Genomic DNA, 20,444 nt, shown 5'->3' with positions numbered 1-20,444 from the left:
CTATAATTAAATTGACTAAATCATGATTGTCAATGAACTCTCCTAAAATAACAGAAACCACATCAAGCTTCATAAACAAACCAATCTTTAAACACATTTTTTCAACTTCCACCCAAAATGAAGACACAATATGACAATACCAAAACAAATGTAAGGTGGATTCAGGCTCCTGACAACAAAAACGGCAATCATCTGACTCTGTCATATTCCATATTTTTAACATTTTTCCCGTGGGTAGGAAGTTATAAATAGTTTTAATTTGAAAATAACGATTTTGCACATCGATAGTGGTTTTGTAGATTAATTTGAATATTGCATCCCACGGCAACGGGCAGTCAAAAAAGTCCTCCCATTTTCCATATGTGTTGTATGGGGCAGCCTTCAAAGATTTCTTTATTAAATAAAACTTATATATTTTTCTATTTATTTTAGTTCCTTTTTGCCAACTAGAATTTCTTATTAAGGGCTTACAAACTAATAATTTAGTAGTTCCATAATTAATTTGTTTCCATCTTTTCCCAATGACTCCAGTTAGTTGATTAAATGAAAAGCTTGAACAAGCATCACCATACATAGTTGTAAATTCATCATATTTCATAATTTTTCCATTCTCATTGATAATGTCATTGACAAAAATGATTCCTCTTTCAAACATATTTTTCCAAAAGAAAGGCTTTCCATCTATTACAATATTAGAGTTCATCCATATTATTTGCTGCAAAATATCATCTCTTTTTTCTGGTACATAAAATTGAAAACACCACCATGAGTGGATTGTTTCCTTTATGAACCCCGCCATGTTTCCCAGCAGACTCTCTACATAAGGAAAATGGGAGGGGATCACTTGTAAAAAAGGATACAATTTCTTTTGATACAATACATGTTTTCTGTCCAACAGGACACTTGTGTACCACTCAGTGTTTAAATACATCTTTGGAACAATTGATGCTTTTAAAGACAGACACATAGCTTCAAGGTTGAGAAGTTTCAAGCCCCCATATTCATATTCATTGTACAAAACCTTTCTTTTAATCCTTTCTGGTTTGCCGTCCCAGACAAAATCGAAGACCCTCCGCTCATAAATCTTAAAAAAGTTTTGTGATGGAGCTGGTAATGACAAAAACAAATAAATAAATTGAGGAATAATTAACGAGTTGACAATAGATATTTTACCATACAAGGTTAAGGATTTCCCTTTCCATAATTGCATAATTTTATCCAGCTTTCTTAGTCGATTATCATAATTTACTGAGCCTAGATCTTCCAGGTCCTCTGGGACAACAACACCAAGTATGTTAACTGGTCCATCTGTCCACAAAACAGGCACTTTGCATTCCATTCGAAAGGACGTTCCCTTTAGATTTCCGATCCTTAATATTTTACATTTATCATAATTTAGCTTAAGCCCAGATTGCTGTGAAAATATGTCCAAAAGATCAAGAAGGCTTTGCAGACAATGAGGATTGGGGCTTATAAAGAAGCTTGTATCGTCTGCATACATTGTTATTTTACTTTCAATATTATTATTACTGAGCCCTTCAATATTTTTATTCAATCTAACTTTAATCGCCAATATTTCCATAGCAATAATAAATAAGTATGGAGACAAAGGGCACCCTTGTTTTAGACCTCTTAATAGAGGTATTGTCCCAGAGATGTATCCATTATTGATAATTCTACAATTAGTTTTATTATATAGCGTCTTGATCCAGTGTAATACGGAGTTGCCAAAATTGAAAAAAACTAAGCTTTTACAAATAAAATCCAAGCTAATTTTGTCAAAAGCCTTCTCCAGGTCGGCTACAAAAATTAATCCTCTTTTATTTTCCATATTATAATTCTCTATAATTTCTAATAACTGTGTAATATTGTTTCCTATATTTCTTCCTTGTAGGAAGCCTGATTGATCTTGGTGAATAATATTTGACAAAACAGACTTAAGTCGTGTAGCCAAACATTTTGCCAGGATTTTAGCATCATAACACTGCAGTGTTATTGGTCTCCAATTTTTTAGATGAACTGGGTCTTTATACTGACCATTTATTTCCTGTTTCAATAATAAGGAAATAAGACCTTCTGTTTGAGTGTTGGACAAAAAACCTGTCTCATATGAGTAATTAAAACTAGAAAGTAATGGTTTCTTAAGATCTGGTGCATGTCTTTGGAGGTGGGCGGAAGCCGGTAATGTAGTAACGAGCACATTTATAGTCACATTTAATATTTACGTATTTTGGTCATATTAAGCATAATTTCAAAAACGCATCACGTTTGCTTTTTTTCCTCTTCGTCACTGATTATTACTCACTGCAGACTTAGTGACAGCCAACAAATATAATAAAACATCACTTACTGTGCAACGTCCGCTGTAATTAGGATGCAGACTGCTCGGATGTTCATATATTCCTATTTAGATAAAGAATGACCATAATCTTTGTGAAGATGGGATGGTGGGATCTGGGGGTGGGACCAAGCGTCTCTTCGTGTCGTTCTCGCCATCTCAGGGTCCGAAACGGTTGTCAAAATGTACCCACTTGTCGGAATACGGCCTTAAACTTCTTCGGCCCAGGTGAGAAGCATAATTTATGATCTACAATAAACTTCCAGGGAACAAGGAAACGAGGAAACACCTGGCCAGTCATTAATGTAGAAATTGTACACAGGCTTGTGATCACAGCGCCGCTATAAATAGTTTGTCTGCGTTAGCGCTTGTAATAACAATATCACTAATACTTGGTTAATATTCAAATCTCGAAAAGTAAATGGAGTATTGTTGGCACTTTCTGAATGGTTGTTTATTGGACTTTATGGGCTAAATAGAGGAGCTTGAATTGGCTTCGCTGTAACTGGACTTTTATTTATGTTAGAAAGCATTACAAAAAAACATCTGTCGTCATGTCTTTCATAATGATTGTGAATGATAGGCTAAACACCAAAAAAAGTGCAGTTCCTCTTAAAAATGCGGGAAATTAGACTTTGTCTAAGAGTGCACAGATTGGAAAGATAATATACATGCAATTATACATTTAATATGTCAATATATTCATGATATAATGATAAATGATAAATGGGTTATACTTGTATAGCGCTTTTCTACCTTCAAGGTACTCAAAGCGCTTTGACAGTATTTCCACATTTACCCATTCCCACACTGATGGCGGGAGCTGCCATGCAAGGCGCTAACCAGCAGCCATCAGAGGCAAAGGGTGAAGTGTCTTGCCCAAGGACACAACGGACGTGACTAGGAAGGTAGAAGGTGGGAATTGAACCCCAGTAACCAGCAACACTCCGATTGCTGGCACAGACACTCTACCAACTTCGCCACGCCGTCCCTGGTTATATGTCCTGGTTATATGTTGCAATCTGTATGTTCTAGTTGTCTGTGGTTGCTTTTTCTGGCTTAGACAAAATGTACAGCTGGTGAATGGATTTTTGTGTGGACACACATTTTTTTAAACTCCACTTGTATCGATGGACTTTTTTTAGCACTCGTATGGAGGAAATGTGAAAAAAAATTTTTAATGTCAATCTTTGTTTTAGTACGTTTCTGCATAAAGAATTGTATTTTTCGACAGTTTGAGAGTCTTTTAATGTGTCATGACTGGTGATTGGATGAGAATGTAAAACTAGGAGAAGGCCTGAGTGTGTGTTTGCTTTCAAGGAGAGACATCTGTGGCTTTGTTGTTCATTTTAATAAAGTGATTGTTAGTGATGTGCGGTATATATACACATCTGTTAAAAAGTAATAATCACTTATTCCTTTGTTGTTTGGCTACTTTAGTTCTGGGCGATACAACAAATGTGGGTATCGATCCAATACAAAGTAGTTCCAGGGCCAGTACTTTGGGAACCAGTATTTTTGGAACTGGTTCCTAATTGGTTCGGTGCGGGAGGACAAGATTTTGGACAAATAATACGTCTTTCTGTATTTTTTTTGTAATTATGAGACGCTGTCACATTCACTTCAGTTACCGCTGCTACGCATGAAATATCAGCCTGGAATAATCACAAATGGGAAGCAATACTATACAAAAAACGTGTAAAAACAATTTTTCTTCCTCAAAAGCCCCTCAAAGTCACGCAGGCTAAAAGAAGTTAGTGTCATTTTGAAGTGAATGCGCTATCCTCACAATTGCCGCTAGCGTGATCTAGTAATCTATAGGCCAATATTAGTCCACTCAAAAAAAGTTAACATTTTAAATAATATAATAATCCATGAAGTTGATTTGAAGCAATATAGCATCCACTGACAGGTCTCTCTATAGACGCCGTCTGACATCACTCTATCGCGTGCGTTTGCGTGATACCAAAACACTTTGCATGAATGTGTTTCAGTTAAATCTGTCTCTTGACACTCCAAACTGGACGATTAAGTATTACCCTTGCTCATAAGTCTTTTTATTTCTATGGTACACACTACACAGACATCGGTAGCTGTCAACATTCAAAAGGCCTGTGGTCTGTCACTCAACATTAATACATATAACAATTCCTATGGTTACAAAAGGCACACTCACCTAAAATGCTAAATCAATATTTTAATCACTTCCTGACATTAAAAAATATTGATCTTATCTCTGTAGTATGGACCAATGAATGTTATTATCCTTAGTATCGTTACTGTCGATATTTGTATCAATCCGCCCACCTAACCGATTAGCGGTTAGCATATCCTCCTATCGTGTGTAGAGTAGCATGTTTAGCCCTTGCTCGTCCTCAAGGGATGATATTTATATGAACAGTTTATTTGCCGCCATGGAGGCAATGGTTGCTGACTTAGAAGTGTCTACAGTGTGTTGAGCATGCCTTTGTTCGCTAGTCAGATTTGCAGGACACAGCTAGCATGTGTCATCAACATGCATTATCACAATATAACCTACTGAAATGAATTTTTTTTATTTAAACGGGGATAGAAGATCCATTCTATGTGTCATACTTGATCATTTCGCGATATTGCCATATTTTTGCTGAAAGGATTTAGTAGAGAACATCGACGATAAAGTAGCGTGATGTCACAGGTTGAAGGGCTCCTCACATTTTCCCATTGTTTACACCAGCAGCGAGAGCGATTCGGACCGAGAAAGCTACGATTACCCCATTAATTTGAGCGAGGATGAAAGATTTGTGGATGAGGAACGTGAGAGTGAAAGACTAGAGTGCAGTGCAGGACGTATCTATTTTCGCTCTGACCGTAACTTAGGTAAAAGGGCTCATTGGATTCCACACTTTCTCCTTTTTCTATTGTGGATCACGGATTTGTATTTTAAACCACCTCGGATACTATATCCTCTTGAAAATGAGAGTCGAGAACGTGAAATGGACATTCACAGTGACTTTTATCTCCACGACAATACATCGGTGAAGCACTTTAGCTACGGAGCTAACGTGATAGCATCGTGCTTGAATGCAGATAGAAACAAAAGAAATAAGCCCCTGACTAGAAGGATAGACAGAAGATCAACAATACTACTATCAGGAGACACTGAACCAAACACTGGACCTGTAACTACACGGTTAATGCTGTGCCGCCTGTCGAAGCCTAGCAATGTTGTTGCTAACGACGCCATTGAAGCTAACTTAGCTACGGGATCTCGTCATAGCTATGATAAAAACATTAGCGCTCCACCTACGCCAGCACTCATCTGCTCATCAACACCGGTGCTCACCTGCGTTCCAGCGATCGACGGCGCGACGAAGGACTTCGCCCGATCATCGATGCGGTTGGCGGCTAGCGTCGGATAGCGCGTCTGCTATCCAACTCAAAGTCCTCCTGGTTATGTTGCTGCAGCCAGCCGCTAATACACCGATCCCACCTACAGCTTTCTCCTTTGCAGTCTCCATTGTTCATTAAACAAATTGCAAAAGATTCACCAACACAGATGTCCAGAATACTGTGGAATTTTGCGATAAAAACAGAGTTGTTTGTATTGTGATACAATGTGTCCGAATACTTCCGCTTCAACCATCAACGTCACGCGCAAACGTCATCATACATAGACGTTTTCAACCGGAAGTGTCCTGGGAAATTTAAAATTGCACTTTATAAGTTAACCCGGCCGTATTGGCATGTGTTGCAATGTTAAGATTTCATCATTGATATATAAACTATCAGACTGCGTGGTCGGTAGTAGTGGCTTTCAGTAGGCCTTTAAAGCTCTATTGTTGGCCAAATTCATATCTTTATCACTTAAACCTATTTTGAACAATATCACGCATGTGAAATTGAAACTCCCAAATTAGCAAGCGATCTAATAATGCCTCAGTCTTACCTTTCTTGGTTATGATAATGCGAAGCAAGGGATTTGCTGACATGACAGCTTTGTGAAAGTTGTCCTCATTGTTGATTGGAAGGAGGTCCCCAGAGTCATCGGCGTATCCCAATAGCATGTCGACATCATGGATGCGATGTATAGTTTGAAGGAGGCTGTAAAACTCCTGGAAGCCACCTGGGCAGTTCCTCTTGAAAGCGAAGCGACGGTATTCTGCTTCAAACTGCAAACACAACAAGCAGATGAGAAAAACATATTTTAAATGGGTCATATTGTGATTTTTTTAGTTAGTTCTTCAGTCAAAATTTTGCAAAGATGTTTTACAGACCATCTTCAAGCCGCATTCTGACAGTCTCCTGAAGACATGCCGGTTTGTGGTCTGTCTTATTATGTGTCTCCATTTTGACTGCGTCTTATCCCCACCAGCCATGTTTTAGTTTGTAGCGCTTCCATATGGAGTTTGCTGACAGATATAAGTTTGAACTGTACGCTACCTTGTAGTGTTGTCCCGATACCGACATTTTGGTACCGGTACCAAAATGTATTTCGATGCTTTTCGGTACTTTTTGATACTTTTCTAAATAATTGGGACCACAAAAAATTGCATTATTGGCTTTATTTTAACCAAAAAATCTTACGGTTCATTAAACATATGTTTCTTATTGCAAGTTTGTCCTTAAATAAAATAGTGAACATACAAGACAACTTATCTTTATTAGTAAGTAAACAAACAAAGGTCTGAAATAACATATTGTGTCATTTTCTATTCTATTATGTTGTCAAAATTATTAAGGACAAGTGGTAGAAAATTAATTATTAATCTACTTGTTCATTTACTGTTAATATCTGCTTACTTTCTCTTTTAACATGTTCTATTTACACTTCTGTTGAAATGTAATAATCACTTATTCTTCTCTTCTTTGATACTTTACATTAGTTTTGGATGATAAGTCTTTGTTACTTAGAATACGTTCCCCTAGTGTCCAAAAAAATCTAAATTAAGGATTGGTTACTTAGAATATGTTCCCCATACTAAAGTGTTACCAAAAACATATAACTTTGTCTTGAATTTGAAAAAAAAATAAAAAAAAATTGTATGTTTCACTAAAGAAGGGTTTGGTACCTCCAACAAGGTTAAGAACCACTGGTCTAGAGCAGTGGTCCCCAACCGTTTTGTAGCTGGGGACCGGTCAACGCTTGAAAATTTGTCCCACGGACCGGGGGGGGGATTATTATTATTATTTTATTTTATTTGTTCATAAAGAAATACAATCATGTGTGCTTACGGACTGTATCCCTGCAGACTGTATTGATCTATATTTATGTATAATGTATATATTGTGTTTTTTATGTTGATTTAATTAAAAAAAAATTTAAAAATTTTTATTATTTTTTTTAAAATTAAATTTCTTGCGCGGCCCGGTAGCAATCGGTCCGCGGACCGGTACCGGGCCGCGGCCCGGTGGTTGGGGACCACTGGTCTAGAGGATAAAAAACTTAATTTAAAAAAATTACACCTGAAAAACTGAATTTGATTGTTTTTTATATTACTAAACATGTGTATGCATGCAGAGCATTGAAGGCATTTAGTGCATCCATGATGGAATTACACTATATAATGGATGAAGCAAAGACATTCTACAAATGTGTTCCCGTTTCAGAAAATTGATAAGCATATGGTATATAAAATGTACAACAAGGGAAAAACTGCTTAAGAACAGTGTCTGATATACCATATCTGACACTTAATATCTCATATTTGAATTTTCCTACTGCTTTTTGGACATGTTGAATTGTTTTAGTGCATCTGCGGTTGTTTATTGTGTAGTTCATTTTTAACACAAATAAAATACATTGTATAGTAACAGTGCTGTACGGTGCAACAAATTTACTCGCAAATGCGTCTAAAAATAGGCCGTGCGACTTCGAAAAAAAACCCTGCCGCACATGTGAGGAAAGGGATTCCAACCCTTTTATCGCATTTTGCTCTAAAACAAATCCATCCAAATTTGAGAAAAGTAGAATTAATTTTCATAAGCATAACCAAATGGACTGTGATTGATCACTCGCTCTGAGAGATTTGTCTATTCCCCTGCGCCACGCACAGAGGGGAGCAGGGCAGCTCACACACTCTGTGCGTGTCCATGCACTAAATTAGTTCAATTTCTCAAATAGTTCTGCTCTAAATTAGCCTCCTACAACCCATTAAAGCACCTTAATCCAATCATATTCGCTTTCTGAAAAGTCGGACCAACACACGCGATTGGAAAACATATCTCTCCAGGGGGTGTGTGCGGCCAGGGAGGTCCCTTCGTACCGTGCATGCGCCAGTCTCAAGGCGTGTGATATAACCCGGAAGCACATACCATTCAATGAAAACAGCAACAATTGTAATGAAGACCACAAAAAAAGAAGAAAAAGAAACTGAGATTTGTTTAAGAAGGTAGCTAAAGAAAATGTAAAATGCCGGCTTAATTCAGACTCCCGAACAAAATACATATGAGATGAAAGATAATAAAGCAGTTATATCAAAGGCGAATAACAAAGCGTATACAGACCTCTATTTGTGCAAGCCAAGTGATTATAACCTGTTGCACAACGGGCAAGATAGTCCAGAACAATAGCAACCTTCCTCTGGATATCAGTTGGGACACAATCGGTCGTTTCCTCCGGATTTAAAACTTGTTCCATCAATCCACAGAGCCTATGAATGAACTTTGAGACATTCAAAAGTTTTGTTTCAATGATTTTCGTCCGCAAATTCCTTTGCAAAAACTCTTCCACTGTCTTTCTTTTCATTCACCCCGATACATTTTAGGTAGAGGTGTCATGTCCATTGCGCAATCCAAGATAATTTCTTGATGCTGTCTGCTATTTAAAGGCCTACTGAAACCCACTACTACCGACCACGCAGTCTGATAGTTTATATGTCAATGATGAAATCTTAACATTGCAACACATGCCAATACGGCCGGGTTAACTTATAAAGTGCAATTTTAAATTTTCCGGGGAACTTCCGGTTGAAAACGTCTACGTATGATTGACGTTTGCGCGTGACGTCAATGGTTGAAACGGAAGTATTCGGACACATTGTATCTCAATACAAACAGCTCTGTTTTCATCACAAAATTCCACAGTATTCTGGACATCTGTGTTGGTGAATCTTTTGCAATTTGTTCAATGAACAATGGAGACTGCAAAGAAGAAAGCTGTAGGTGGGATCGGTGTATTAGCGGCTGGCTGCAGCAACACAACCAGGAGGACTTTGAGATGGATAGCAGACGCGCTATCCGACGCTAGCCGCCGACCGCATCGATGATCGGGTGAAGTCCTGCGTTGCGCCGTCTATCGCTGGAACGCAGGTGAGCACGGGTGTTGATGAGCAGATGAGGGCTGGCGTAGGTGGAGCGCTAATGTTTTTATCAGAGCTCTGACGAGGTCCCGTAGCTAAGTTAGCTTCAATGGCGTCGTTAGCAACAGCATTGCTAGGCTTCGACAGGCGGCACAGCATTAACCGTGTAGTTACAGGTCCAGTGTTTGGTTCGGTGTCTCCTGATAGTAATATTGTTGATCTTCTGTCTATCCTTCCAGTCAGGGGCTTATTTATTTTGTTTCTATCTGCATTTAAGCACGATGCTGTCACGTTAGCTCCGTAGCTAAAGTGCTTCACCGATGTATTGTCGTGGAGATAAAAGTCACTGTGAATGTCCATTTCGCGTTCTCGACTCTCATTTTCAAGAGGATATAGTATCCGAGGTGGTTTAAAATACGAATCCGTGATCCACAATAGAAAAAGGAGAAAGTGTGGAATCCAATGAGCCCTTTTACCTAAGTTACGGTCAGAGCAAAAAAAGATACGTCCTGCACTGCACTCTAGTCCTTCACTCTCACGTTCCTCATCCACAAATCTTTCATCCTCGCTCAAATTAATGGGGTAATCGTCGCTTTCTCGGTCCGAATCGCTTGTAAACAATGGGGAAATGTGAGGAGCCCTTCAACCTGCGACGTCACGCTACTTCCGGTACAGGCAAGGCTTTTTTTGTCAGCGACCAAAAGTTGCAAACTTTATCGTCGATGTTCTCTACTAAATCATTTCAGCAAAAATATGGCAATATCGCTAAATGATCAAGTATGACACATAGAATGCATCTGCTATCCCCGTTTAAATAAAAAAAAATCATTTCAGTAGGCCTTTAACATCAGCACAGCCATTAGAGACGTAATATTAGTCATGTGTGCCAATATTACAGCGGACATCAGTCAAAACAAGTTGTAAGGATCCGCAAATCCTAGTGTGACGTCATAGGTCAACTGTGAAAGTAATTCAGTTATCCACGCTAAAATGAAATAAGCGCGCTCCTGTACACGGAAGGCACATGGTGTATGACCAAAACAAGCATTTGAGAGTGTGCATGGACACTCGGACGTGACATGTAGGTATGGAAATACAAAAAAACTATTTGAAAAATCTGACTAATTTACTGCATGGAAACGTAGTGATCGTTCCAACATGGATGAAACTAGATCCTAGTTGAAGGAACTGGTCAGTAAAAGATCATGTTTTTTTCACCACCACTTGACACAAACTGCACTGCGCCCTCGTGACTGCGAGGTTCAGAGGGAATATTGTCAATCAATGATAGAAGTGACAAACTTGCCATTTAAATAATATCCCGTTTAAAGACAAGAACACACAGATATGGAAGCACATTCGATCTATTTATTAAGCAGAGGTGACACAAACCAGTGAAAGATTCAAAAGAGCTGCCGTCAGAGTTGACAAACTGCCGCTCCTAGCCTGCTAAGCTAACAAAAACATCTCAAGCATGACTACTGAGTGGACTCGCTGACGTCACACGCCATTAGACAACAGGCACACACATTGCTCTCATATATATCCATCCATATGAAACTGCATTATGCCTAATATTTGAAGTTTATTTTTTAAATAACACATTAGTTAATTTCCCTAGTAATTAATTACACTTATTAAAAGATTAATTTTGTTAGTATTTCAATTAGATTATTGGTGAAGTAACGAGTAACTATAATGAAGTACTTTTTAAAAGTAATTTTCAGAACACAGCATCATGAAGGACCTGACAGGTTGGTGTTCCTGGCTAAAATATTTGTCCAGTAATAATGTTTACCTATAAAAACACCATTGTTAAAGGTCAAGTATTTTCATGTTGCTGCTGACGTATAAACATGTCCTCTTTTTATTCCACATTTTGTTCTTTTGTGTTTTTCTTAGCTGAAGAATTGAGCATAGCTGAATGTTTCTTTAATGAAGATTGGAAGTTATATTTGACTTTTCTTATATTAATTTCAAAGCTATTTTCTTATCTCAAAACACCTCTTAAGTTGGGATCTCATTATGCAAAACCTATTTTTCTTACTTGTTGGTACCTGTTTTTAATTGAGCATTAGAGTAGGCTTATGATGGCGTTGTGTCTATATGTGTACCATGCTTAGGTGTTAATAATGAAAGTGTGATATTTAAGACATTTCATATTGCTACCAAAAATGTTCTGTGCAACAAAAACAATTCTGTGCTACTAATATGTTTCATTTCGTAGCACCGGTGCTATTAGTGATAAAGCTAAGCGTATATTACTGTGTATTATATTGTATTGTTTTCATTGTTCTGTAGTCCTCCAGTGATAATAGTAATTGTATAGACCAGTTTATTCGCCTCCATAGAAGCAAAGATTAGAGACTCAAAAGCGGCTTAGTTATGTGGCAGGACATTTGCCACGCTGTCTTGAAGAGACGTTTGTTGCCAAATTTGTTGGACACAGCTAAAATTAGACCTTATCGAACAATAAATTAAGATGAACTCAATAACTTTGCTGGCATGGATGAATTGCCATGTCCGTGTGTGTTTGTTTTCGTCTGTCGTCATCAAAGAGGGTGCAAGGGTTCACTCTGTACGTCGCTTTCTTCACCACAGCATTTTTATCTTTTTCTCATTACACAGCCTTTTTTGCTGTTTCCATTTTTGAAGGTTTTTTTTAATGTACTGTAAGGGCCCCAAAAAATTTGCCTTCTACAAATGGCCTCTGGGCTACACTTTGAACACCACTGGTTTACATATTTCACTAGGAGGGCAAAGTGTTTCCAAATGACGAAAGAGTGTCTCTAAGCTGTCTTCAAGTTCTTAGCACTTATGAAATGCTAAAGGTTAGATTGTTTCTGCAGGTTTTCTGTGTGTTGCTACGTGTAGAGTACATTACCCAAAAGTCTAAGTCAGAGGTTGGCAACCAAAAACATTGAGAGAGTCATATTGGACCAAATATACAAAAAACAAATCTGTCTGGAGCTGCAAAAAATTAAAAGTTTTATAATGAAGGCAACACATGACCTAAGTGTCTATATGCCTACTATCAAAATGACTATGTGTCGCAGGCAAATTTTTGTTAACAGAAATGTTGAAATGTAATATTTATTACATTAGAAAGCATTAGTACATCAGAGGCTACTCAGAAGGTGAGATAACTCCTGGAAATGACTGGCGTTTAATGACCAAAGGTATAGATGTGTGTGTCCAAGTTAAGGCTGTCTTCTTTTAATGGATTTATTACAATCTTTGGCAAGCTAGGTAATGTTTGCTGTGGTCTGGAACAACATAGCACACAAACAACTATCTGACATGCAGCCAATATTACATACAGATAATGTGTCATGAGACATGAAAAACTTAATTATATACAAACAGGATAAAAGTAAAGGATATTAAATGAGCTCAAATATACCTACAATTGAGGCATAATGATGCAATATGTACATACAGCTAGTCTAAATAGCATGTTAGCATGGATTAGCTTGCAGTCATGCCTGATTAGCACGCCAACAAGTCAATAACATAAACAAAGTGCACCTTTGTGCTTTCACAAGGTGTTTTTATTGGTGGACAAAATGAGACAAAGAAGGAGTGGAAGATTTTACATGTAAACAAACTGTTGCGTCACAGTCCACACTATGGTGAGTTGAAGAACCGCCGAAATTAGTAGGACAAAGCGATGTTCACCAAATCAGCAAAGCATACACACATACATATTAAACAGTGGTAGTTCTAACAATTGGGAGGGTTTGTGTCATGTTTGTCCTCAAACAAAAAACATACTAAAACAAAATAATACTTTTCCCCCCATCTTTTTCCATTTTCAATCCTTTTTTAAAAATGTTCCAGGGAGCCAATCAGGCAGCACTAAAGAGCCGCGGGTTGCTGATCCCCAGTCTAAGTGATTAAAGTGGAACCGGAAATAAAAGTGACAATACAAGTCCAGTACGAGTAGCCTGCATAGTTGTAAATAAAGAGTTGTAGCTGAAAGCTGCTGTTACTGCTTTATTGAAACATGTGTAACGGAGGTCAGCCAGAGTAACTGGGCAAGTACGTTAGTAAATCGCACTCCCCGACGACTTAAAGAGTAGTGCTGGAGGCCGGGCTATTAGCCTGGCCTTTTAGTCAGCACACTCGCCTCTCATACCAGCAACCAGGGTTCGCAACCCATTTAAAGCAACGGTGGCAGAGGGGGCCGAACCAACTGGGTTACACAAGGAACAAACATTACATTTGGCATACTTTGCACTAGGGTTGTACGGTATACCGGTACTAGTATAGTACCCCCATACTAATGAATCATTTTCGGTATTATACCGCCTCTAAAAAGTACCGGTCCCCCCCCCCCGTCGTCGTCGCGTCATGACATGGCTGGTTTTACCAGCAGAGGAGCATGTTCGGCAGCGCACAATTACGGAGTACTTACAAGCAGACAAATGCGGAGTACTTACAAGACAGAAAAGGGAGAATGGACGCATTTTGGCTTAAAAACTAACAATAAAGGTGAAGCTACAACACTGAAACGCCCTCAGGATGAGGTGCTTTAAGACATGGCTAGCTAGCTAGCAGCTAAAGTCCATTCGCAGTCGGCAATGTTTTAGCTACTTCTAAATCAATAATCCCTGTCTCCATGGCGACATATAAGGTAAGTTTCTTACAAGTATCATCCCTGCAGGACGAGGAATAGCTAAACATGCTTCACTACACACCGTAGCTCACCAGCGTCTCAATGTAAACAAACGCCATGGGTGCATCTACACCTGACATCCACTGTAATGATACCTTGAAGTATCAGAAGCGTATCGAGTCGATACTAATATGATTACATCGATATTTTTTAGCATCACAAAATATTTTTCCTTTTTTTAAAAAGCATATTATGTTTATAAACTCAGGAAATATGTCCCTGGACACATGAGGACTTTGAATATGACCAATGTATGATCCTGTAACTACTTGGTATCGGATCGATACCCAAATTTGTGGTATCATCCAAAACTAATGTAAAGTATCAAACAACAGAAGAATAAGTGATTATTACATTTTAACAGAAGTGTAGATAGAACATGTTAAAAGAGAAAGTAAGCCGATATTAACAGTAAATGAACAAGTAGATTAATAATTATTTTTTACAGCTTGTCCTTTATATTCCATCCATCCATCCATTTTCTACCGCTTGTCCTTTTTATGTTGTTGACAAAATAATAGGTAGATAAATGACACAATATGTTACTGCATACGTCAGCAGATTAATTAGGAGCCTTTGTTTGTTTACTTACTAATAAAAGAAAAGTTGTCTAGTATGTACACTATTTATTGGCTATTTTGAAGAAACTAGAATATAAAACATGTTTTCATGAATTGATTAACGTGGACCCCGACTTAAACAAGTTGAAAAACGTATTCGGGTGTTACCATTTAGTGGTCAATTGTACGGAATATGTACTGTACTAGGGTTGGGCGATATATGGATATACTCTATATATCGCGGGTTTGTCTCTGTGCGATATAGAAAATGACTATATGGTGATATTGGAGTATACGTTCTCACGCAGTTGCTTTTAGCTGCGGGCATTAAACTGCATGCGTTTCCCACTCTTTCTTGTCTCTCCTTCTCATAGAGACGTAAACCAAGCGCACCTTCTTACACACGTCACGTGTGCAACGTCACACGCTCCCGCGGAGCAGAGAGGTAGCAACATGGTAACATTAGCTGTGATGCTAACGGTGAGGTGCGGGTGGTAATACGAGAGAGAGAAGGTGCGAATCTGGTAACAAATGGAGGAAGGATTAATTCCCAAGAAAAACAGCAGGGGTCCATCGTCTGGCGGTGGTTTGGCTTCTAGCGGGAATATGTTCAACATTTATGCGGCAAAAGCGTTGCTACAAAAAGTTGCAGCACTGCTAATGTAGCATCATTTGAAAAGTCACCCGCTAGAGCAGGGGTGGGCAATTAATTTTTACCGGGGGCCGCATGAGCAACCCGAGCACTGCTGGAGGTCCACATCGACAATATTTCAATTAAATTTTGCTCAATATTATTTTTGATACTGTGTATACCGTAAAATAAATAATAATAATAATAATAATAATAATAATAATTAATAATAATAATACTTTCATTTAACCTAACTTAACTTTATACCAAAAGCACTGCTTTGGAAATCATTTGTACCCCTCTCAGAGATCACATTTAGTTCCCCTTAAACATCCTCATGTTGCACAATGAAATGTAAGCATAGGATGAAGTGTGCATTCCTGTAACTTTCTCTAGTAACAGCATTCCATGATTAATATAAAATAAATTAACATTAATAATAAATGACAGGAAAATAAGCACACGTATGACTGAGGAGTCATAGTGTAACTTTGTGTGGTGTTTGAGTTGTCCGACTTTTTGTGTGGCCATAAACGCACCAGTGGTTTAGTGGTATGTGTGTTGGTGACAGATAACAAGTTGGTTTTGGCCTGGTTTGTACGGCAGAAAATGACTAGTTTTTCGAGATAGACGTTTTTTACTCATTTTTTTGGTGTGGTTATGGCCGAATATAAACAGTTTTGCTCAATAAAGTGATCGATATAATTCCTGTCCTCGAAGCATCTCGATAGACGTTACAATAATTGAACGGTGTTGACGAACACCGTTAAGGCCGCTTGTTGTCACCGTCACTCAGAATTGCATTGCAAAATTACACAGAATAAATGCGTTTATTTTGTTTAGAATTCAGATGGGTTTGATTTGGTGCGCAGCATAAATTTGCTGTGCGCAGAGGACTCTTGAGCAGTGCGCAATTGCGCAGGCGCACACCTTAGAGGGAACGTTGCTTGGCAGTCCATGTCTTGTTGAAAACACGCCATTCCTCATCAACTTTTCTCTTTTTAGCGTCTCGGGTGTAAACCGTGCATCACTTGTCGCTGTGCACCTTCACTCACAGGTTACAGATGGACATACGCCCATGAATAACACTTTTCAAAATAAAAGCAGCACAGTTGTATTGCGCGCACGACATACATGTTTTTTCAACTTTATTTTGTAATTTGTGATTGCAGCTGTTCACATACACTCACAATCACGCACGCGCATACGTCCACACGGAAGTAATACAAATAACGCTTTTCAAAACAAAAGCAGCACCGTTGTATTGCACACTCGACTTTTTAAAATGTATTTTGTAATTTATGATTGGCCTCACGCGGGCCGGACAGGGACGCACAGAGGGCCGGATGTGGCTCGCGGGCCGCAGAATGCCCAGGTCTGCGCTAGAGAATGAGGAGTGCTTGAAACTCCGCATGTCAACATCTTGTTGGTGCCACACCAACAAAATGAACAAGCAACTATTTCCACATCAACACCGCATGAAAAAAAAAAAAGTCAACAACAGGAGATAACGTCCGCAGGAACCTATTATGCAGCTCATTTTTATTTGACAGTTATTGAAATATCTTGTGTGACATCATGCACAAAAGCGTTTTTAACTATTGTAGTGGCGTTCTGTACAAAAAGGGCACTTTAATTTAGTGTTGTTTTGATATGTCATCTTAGTGACATCATGCACAAAAGTGCACTTATAGCTTGTTTTAAAATGTCCCTGACAATCTTGCACGTTGTGTTTTGGAAATGACATGAATGTTTGTGCCACTGCTTAATAACTGTTTAATAAATACTATTTTGCTAAATTGACTTAGTTGTGATTTCCCTCTCTGCATGAAAGTAAAAAAAAAGTAGCATACTTGAATGCAGTATGAAGAATGTTTTAATGTAGACACATAGAATCATCATACTGCTGTGATTATATGCATCAAGTGTTCATTCAAGGCTAAGGCAAAATATCCACATATATATCGTGTATCGTCACATGGCCTAAACATATCCAGATATTTAAAAAAGGCCATATCGCCCAGCCCTATACTGTACTGTGCAATCTACTAATAAAAGTTTCAATCTATCAATCAATTCAGTTATGTCACCTTTTTTTGTTAAGTACATAACTCCACATGTGTTCATTCATAGTTTTGATGCCTTCAGTGACAATCTACAATGTAAATAGTCATGAAAATAAAGAAAACGCATTGAATAAGAAGGTGTGTCCAAACTTTTGGCCTGTACTGTACATAATCACAATACACCAATGTTTTTAAAAGCTCTATTGTCAGCATAATGTATATCATTTATAAGTCATGCAACCCTACACTGAGATCTGCACTGCTGGGGGGAAGCTAACATTAGCCATTTTCAATGCTTGCCCACCAACTCAAACCGGAAAAGCCTCTTTGTCACGTGGTAGAAACCCACCAATCCCCGGCAGGGGACAATAATAATAACATGCAGCGTGCCGCAATTTGGACACCATTGGTGGAGTCATGTTTATATGATACTATGTCATGTTTATATGATACGATGTCATGTTTATATGATACTATGTCATGTTTATATGATACAATGTCATGTTTATATGATACTAAGTCATGTTTATATGATACTATGTCATGTTGTACATGTGTCAATTGGTGGAGCTGCTTTATATGATACTATGTCATGTTTATATGATACTATGTCATGTTGTACATGTGTCAATTGGTGGAGCTGCTTTATATGATACTATGTCATGTTTATATGATACTATGTCATGTTGTACATGTGTCAATTGGTGGAGCTTCTTTATATGATACTATGTCATGTTGTACATGTGTCAATTGGTGGAGCTGCTTTATATGATACTATGTCATGTTTATATGATACTATGTCATGTGTATATGATACTATGTCATGCTTATATGATATTATGTCATGTTGTACATGTGTCAATTGGTGGAGCTGCTTTATATGATACTATGTCATGTTTATATGATACTATGTCATGTTTATATGATACTATGTCATGTTGTACATGTGTCAATTGGTGGAGCTTCTTTATATGATACTATGTCATGTTGTACATGTGTCAATTGGTGGAGCTGCTTTATATGATACTATGTCATGTTGTACATGTGTCAATTGGTGGAGCTGCTTTATATGATACTATGTCATGTTTATATGATACTATGTCATGTGTATATGATACTATGTCATGCTTATATGATATTATGTCATGTTGTACATGTGTCAATTGGTGGAGCTGCTTTATATGATACTATGTCATGTTTATATGATACTATGTCATGTTTATATGATACTATGTCATGTTGTACATGTGTCAATTGGTGGAGCTTCTTTATATGATACTATGTCATGTTGTACATGTGTCAATTGGTGGAGCTGCTTTATATGATACTATGTCATGTTGTACATGTGTCAATTGGTGGAGCTGCTTTATATGATACTATGTCATGTTTATATGATACTATGTCATGTTTATATGATAGTATGTCATGTTGTACATGTGTCAATTGGTGAACTTTTTATGATACTATGTCATGTTTATATGATACTATGTCATGTTGTACTTGTGTCAATTGCCAACGTGTAATGCTGATATCACAATTAAAGAGCAGTTAAATGGAACAAAATCTACTACATTCTAAACTACATTCTTATAATGCGGAAATGCTCGACACACCTGCGCCAAACGCTGAAACGACTGTATGTGTTTACAAACAATAAAACGACTGTATGTGTTTACAAACAATAAAACGACTGTATGTGTTTACAAACAAGCTAAAACGACTGTATGTGTTTACAAACAATAAGAAGACTGCATGTGTTTACAAAGAAGCAGGCGTATTAGAAAAGTGGCTGTTTAGTGAATTACGTCCAATCCAAGCAATGTCATCCACACTCACCTTACTTTTCACCTCCACCACGCCTTTGTGCAGCTGTATTCTAGACATGATGATGATCCAGTATGTAATGGTGATCCAGTCTGGCACTGCGGCTAAAAATCATTCGGCCAAATGCTGCTTCTTGTTGTCCGTCCAGGTTCAAAGTCAAGCGATTCGCACGCCAAACTCGTTCCGCCCCCGTGTTGCTCTCTCTTCCAGAAGCCAGCGTTTTCCAATAAATGTGTGGCAAAAATCAGCGCTTTGGAGACAGGTGCGACCTTGTACATTCCACCTTGTACACCACCTCGTACCTTCCATCCAGCCGAGGAGGAGGCATCATCACCTCCGACTGCAGGAGGCTGCCTGCCCGCGGAGGGCGGGGCACAGGCTGGGCACAGGCTGGTCACACTTCCCAGCCCACAGTTGCCTCCAATCGTTCAAAAATGTGACCCATAAAGATTGTTCCTGGAACATTCAACGTATTAACACCCCGAGTAAGTATATGGTAAGTATATGGTGTCAGTTGTAAGGGTTGGCGCTCATTTGCCAGTACGCATGCATTGCAGTTTGTCCTACGTGAGCTGCCGTAGTCAGGAAGTAGTTTACTGCTATTAAGTTGATGTATTTTGTTGCGCCCAACAAAATGTAAGTATTGTATTATATAATTTAATTATTATACTTTTAACACATCAGCTGTTTGATTGTAACGGGCATTTTAGATGGCGTTTTTACTGACAAATTTTGAGGTGTTGAAATTGCTAATGTGTAGATTAGCATCAATGTATTTTGATGCATTTATTAGATGTAAAAATATCACAGAGAGGTTTTTTTTTTTAGTATTTCGTGTAAGTTATATTGATATACTTTATTTATTTATGTTGAGTTTCACAGTGTTTTGGAGTGAATACTTTTATAATGATCTTAAATGGAGACAACTTGTTATCTGCCTGCTAAGCTAGCAAGATGGAGCAGGGCAGAACAGACCACAGATGTATCTTTTAAACACGGTGCCGGTGATTAAAAACATGCAATATTTAGTAAAAAACAAAATATATATATATTTAATATATATATAT

The 20,444-nt window shown here is 38.1% G+C and overlaps 1 protein-coding gene across 2 annotated transcripts in view; it reads right to left on the bottom strand.

The window, feature by feature from the left end:
- The window catches only part of LOC133658773 (partitioning defective 6 homolog alpha-like), a 43,246-nt gene extending 23,508 nt beyond the window's left edge, over positions 1-19,738 (bottom strand). For both annotated transcript variants that reach the window (XM_062061157.1, XM_062061158.1), the window contains exons 1-2: positions 19,390-19,738; positions 6,267-6,489 (exon numbers count right to left, since the gene is read on the bottom strand). In XM_062061157.1, coding sequence (XP_061917141.1) covers positions 6,267-6,489; positions 19,390-19,437 — 271 coding nt within the window. In that variant the 5' untranslated portion in view covers positions 19,438-19,738. The remainder of the gene's footprint in view (positions 1-6,266; positions 6,490-19,389) is intronic.
- Between the last annotated feature and the right edge of the window lie 706 nt (positions 19,739-20,444).

This window comes from Entelurus aequoreus, linkage group LG10 (genome assembly GCF_033978785.1).
Source record: "Entelurus aequoreus isolate RoL-2023_Sb linkage group LG10, RoL_Eaeq_v1.1, whole genome shotgun sequence".
Classification (NCBI taxonomy): Eukaryota; Metazoa; Chordata; class Actinopteri; order Syngnathiformes; family Syngnathidae; genus Entelurus; species Entelurus aequoreus.
Note: the sequence above shows the minus strand (reverse complement) of the source record. Positions and strands in the feature narration are given on the sequence as shown.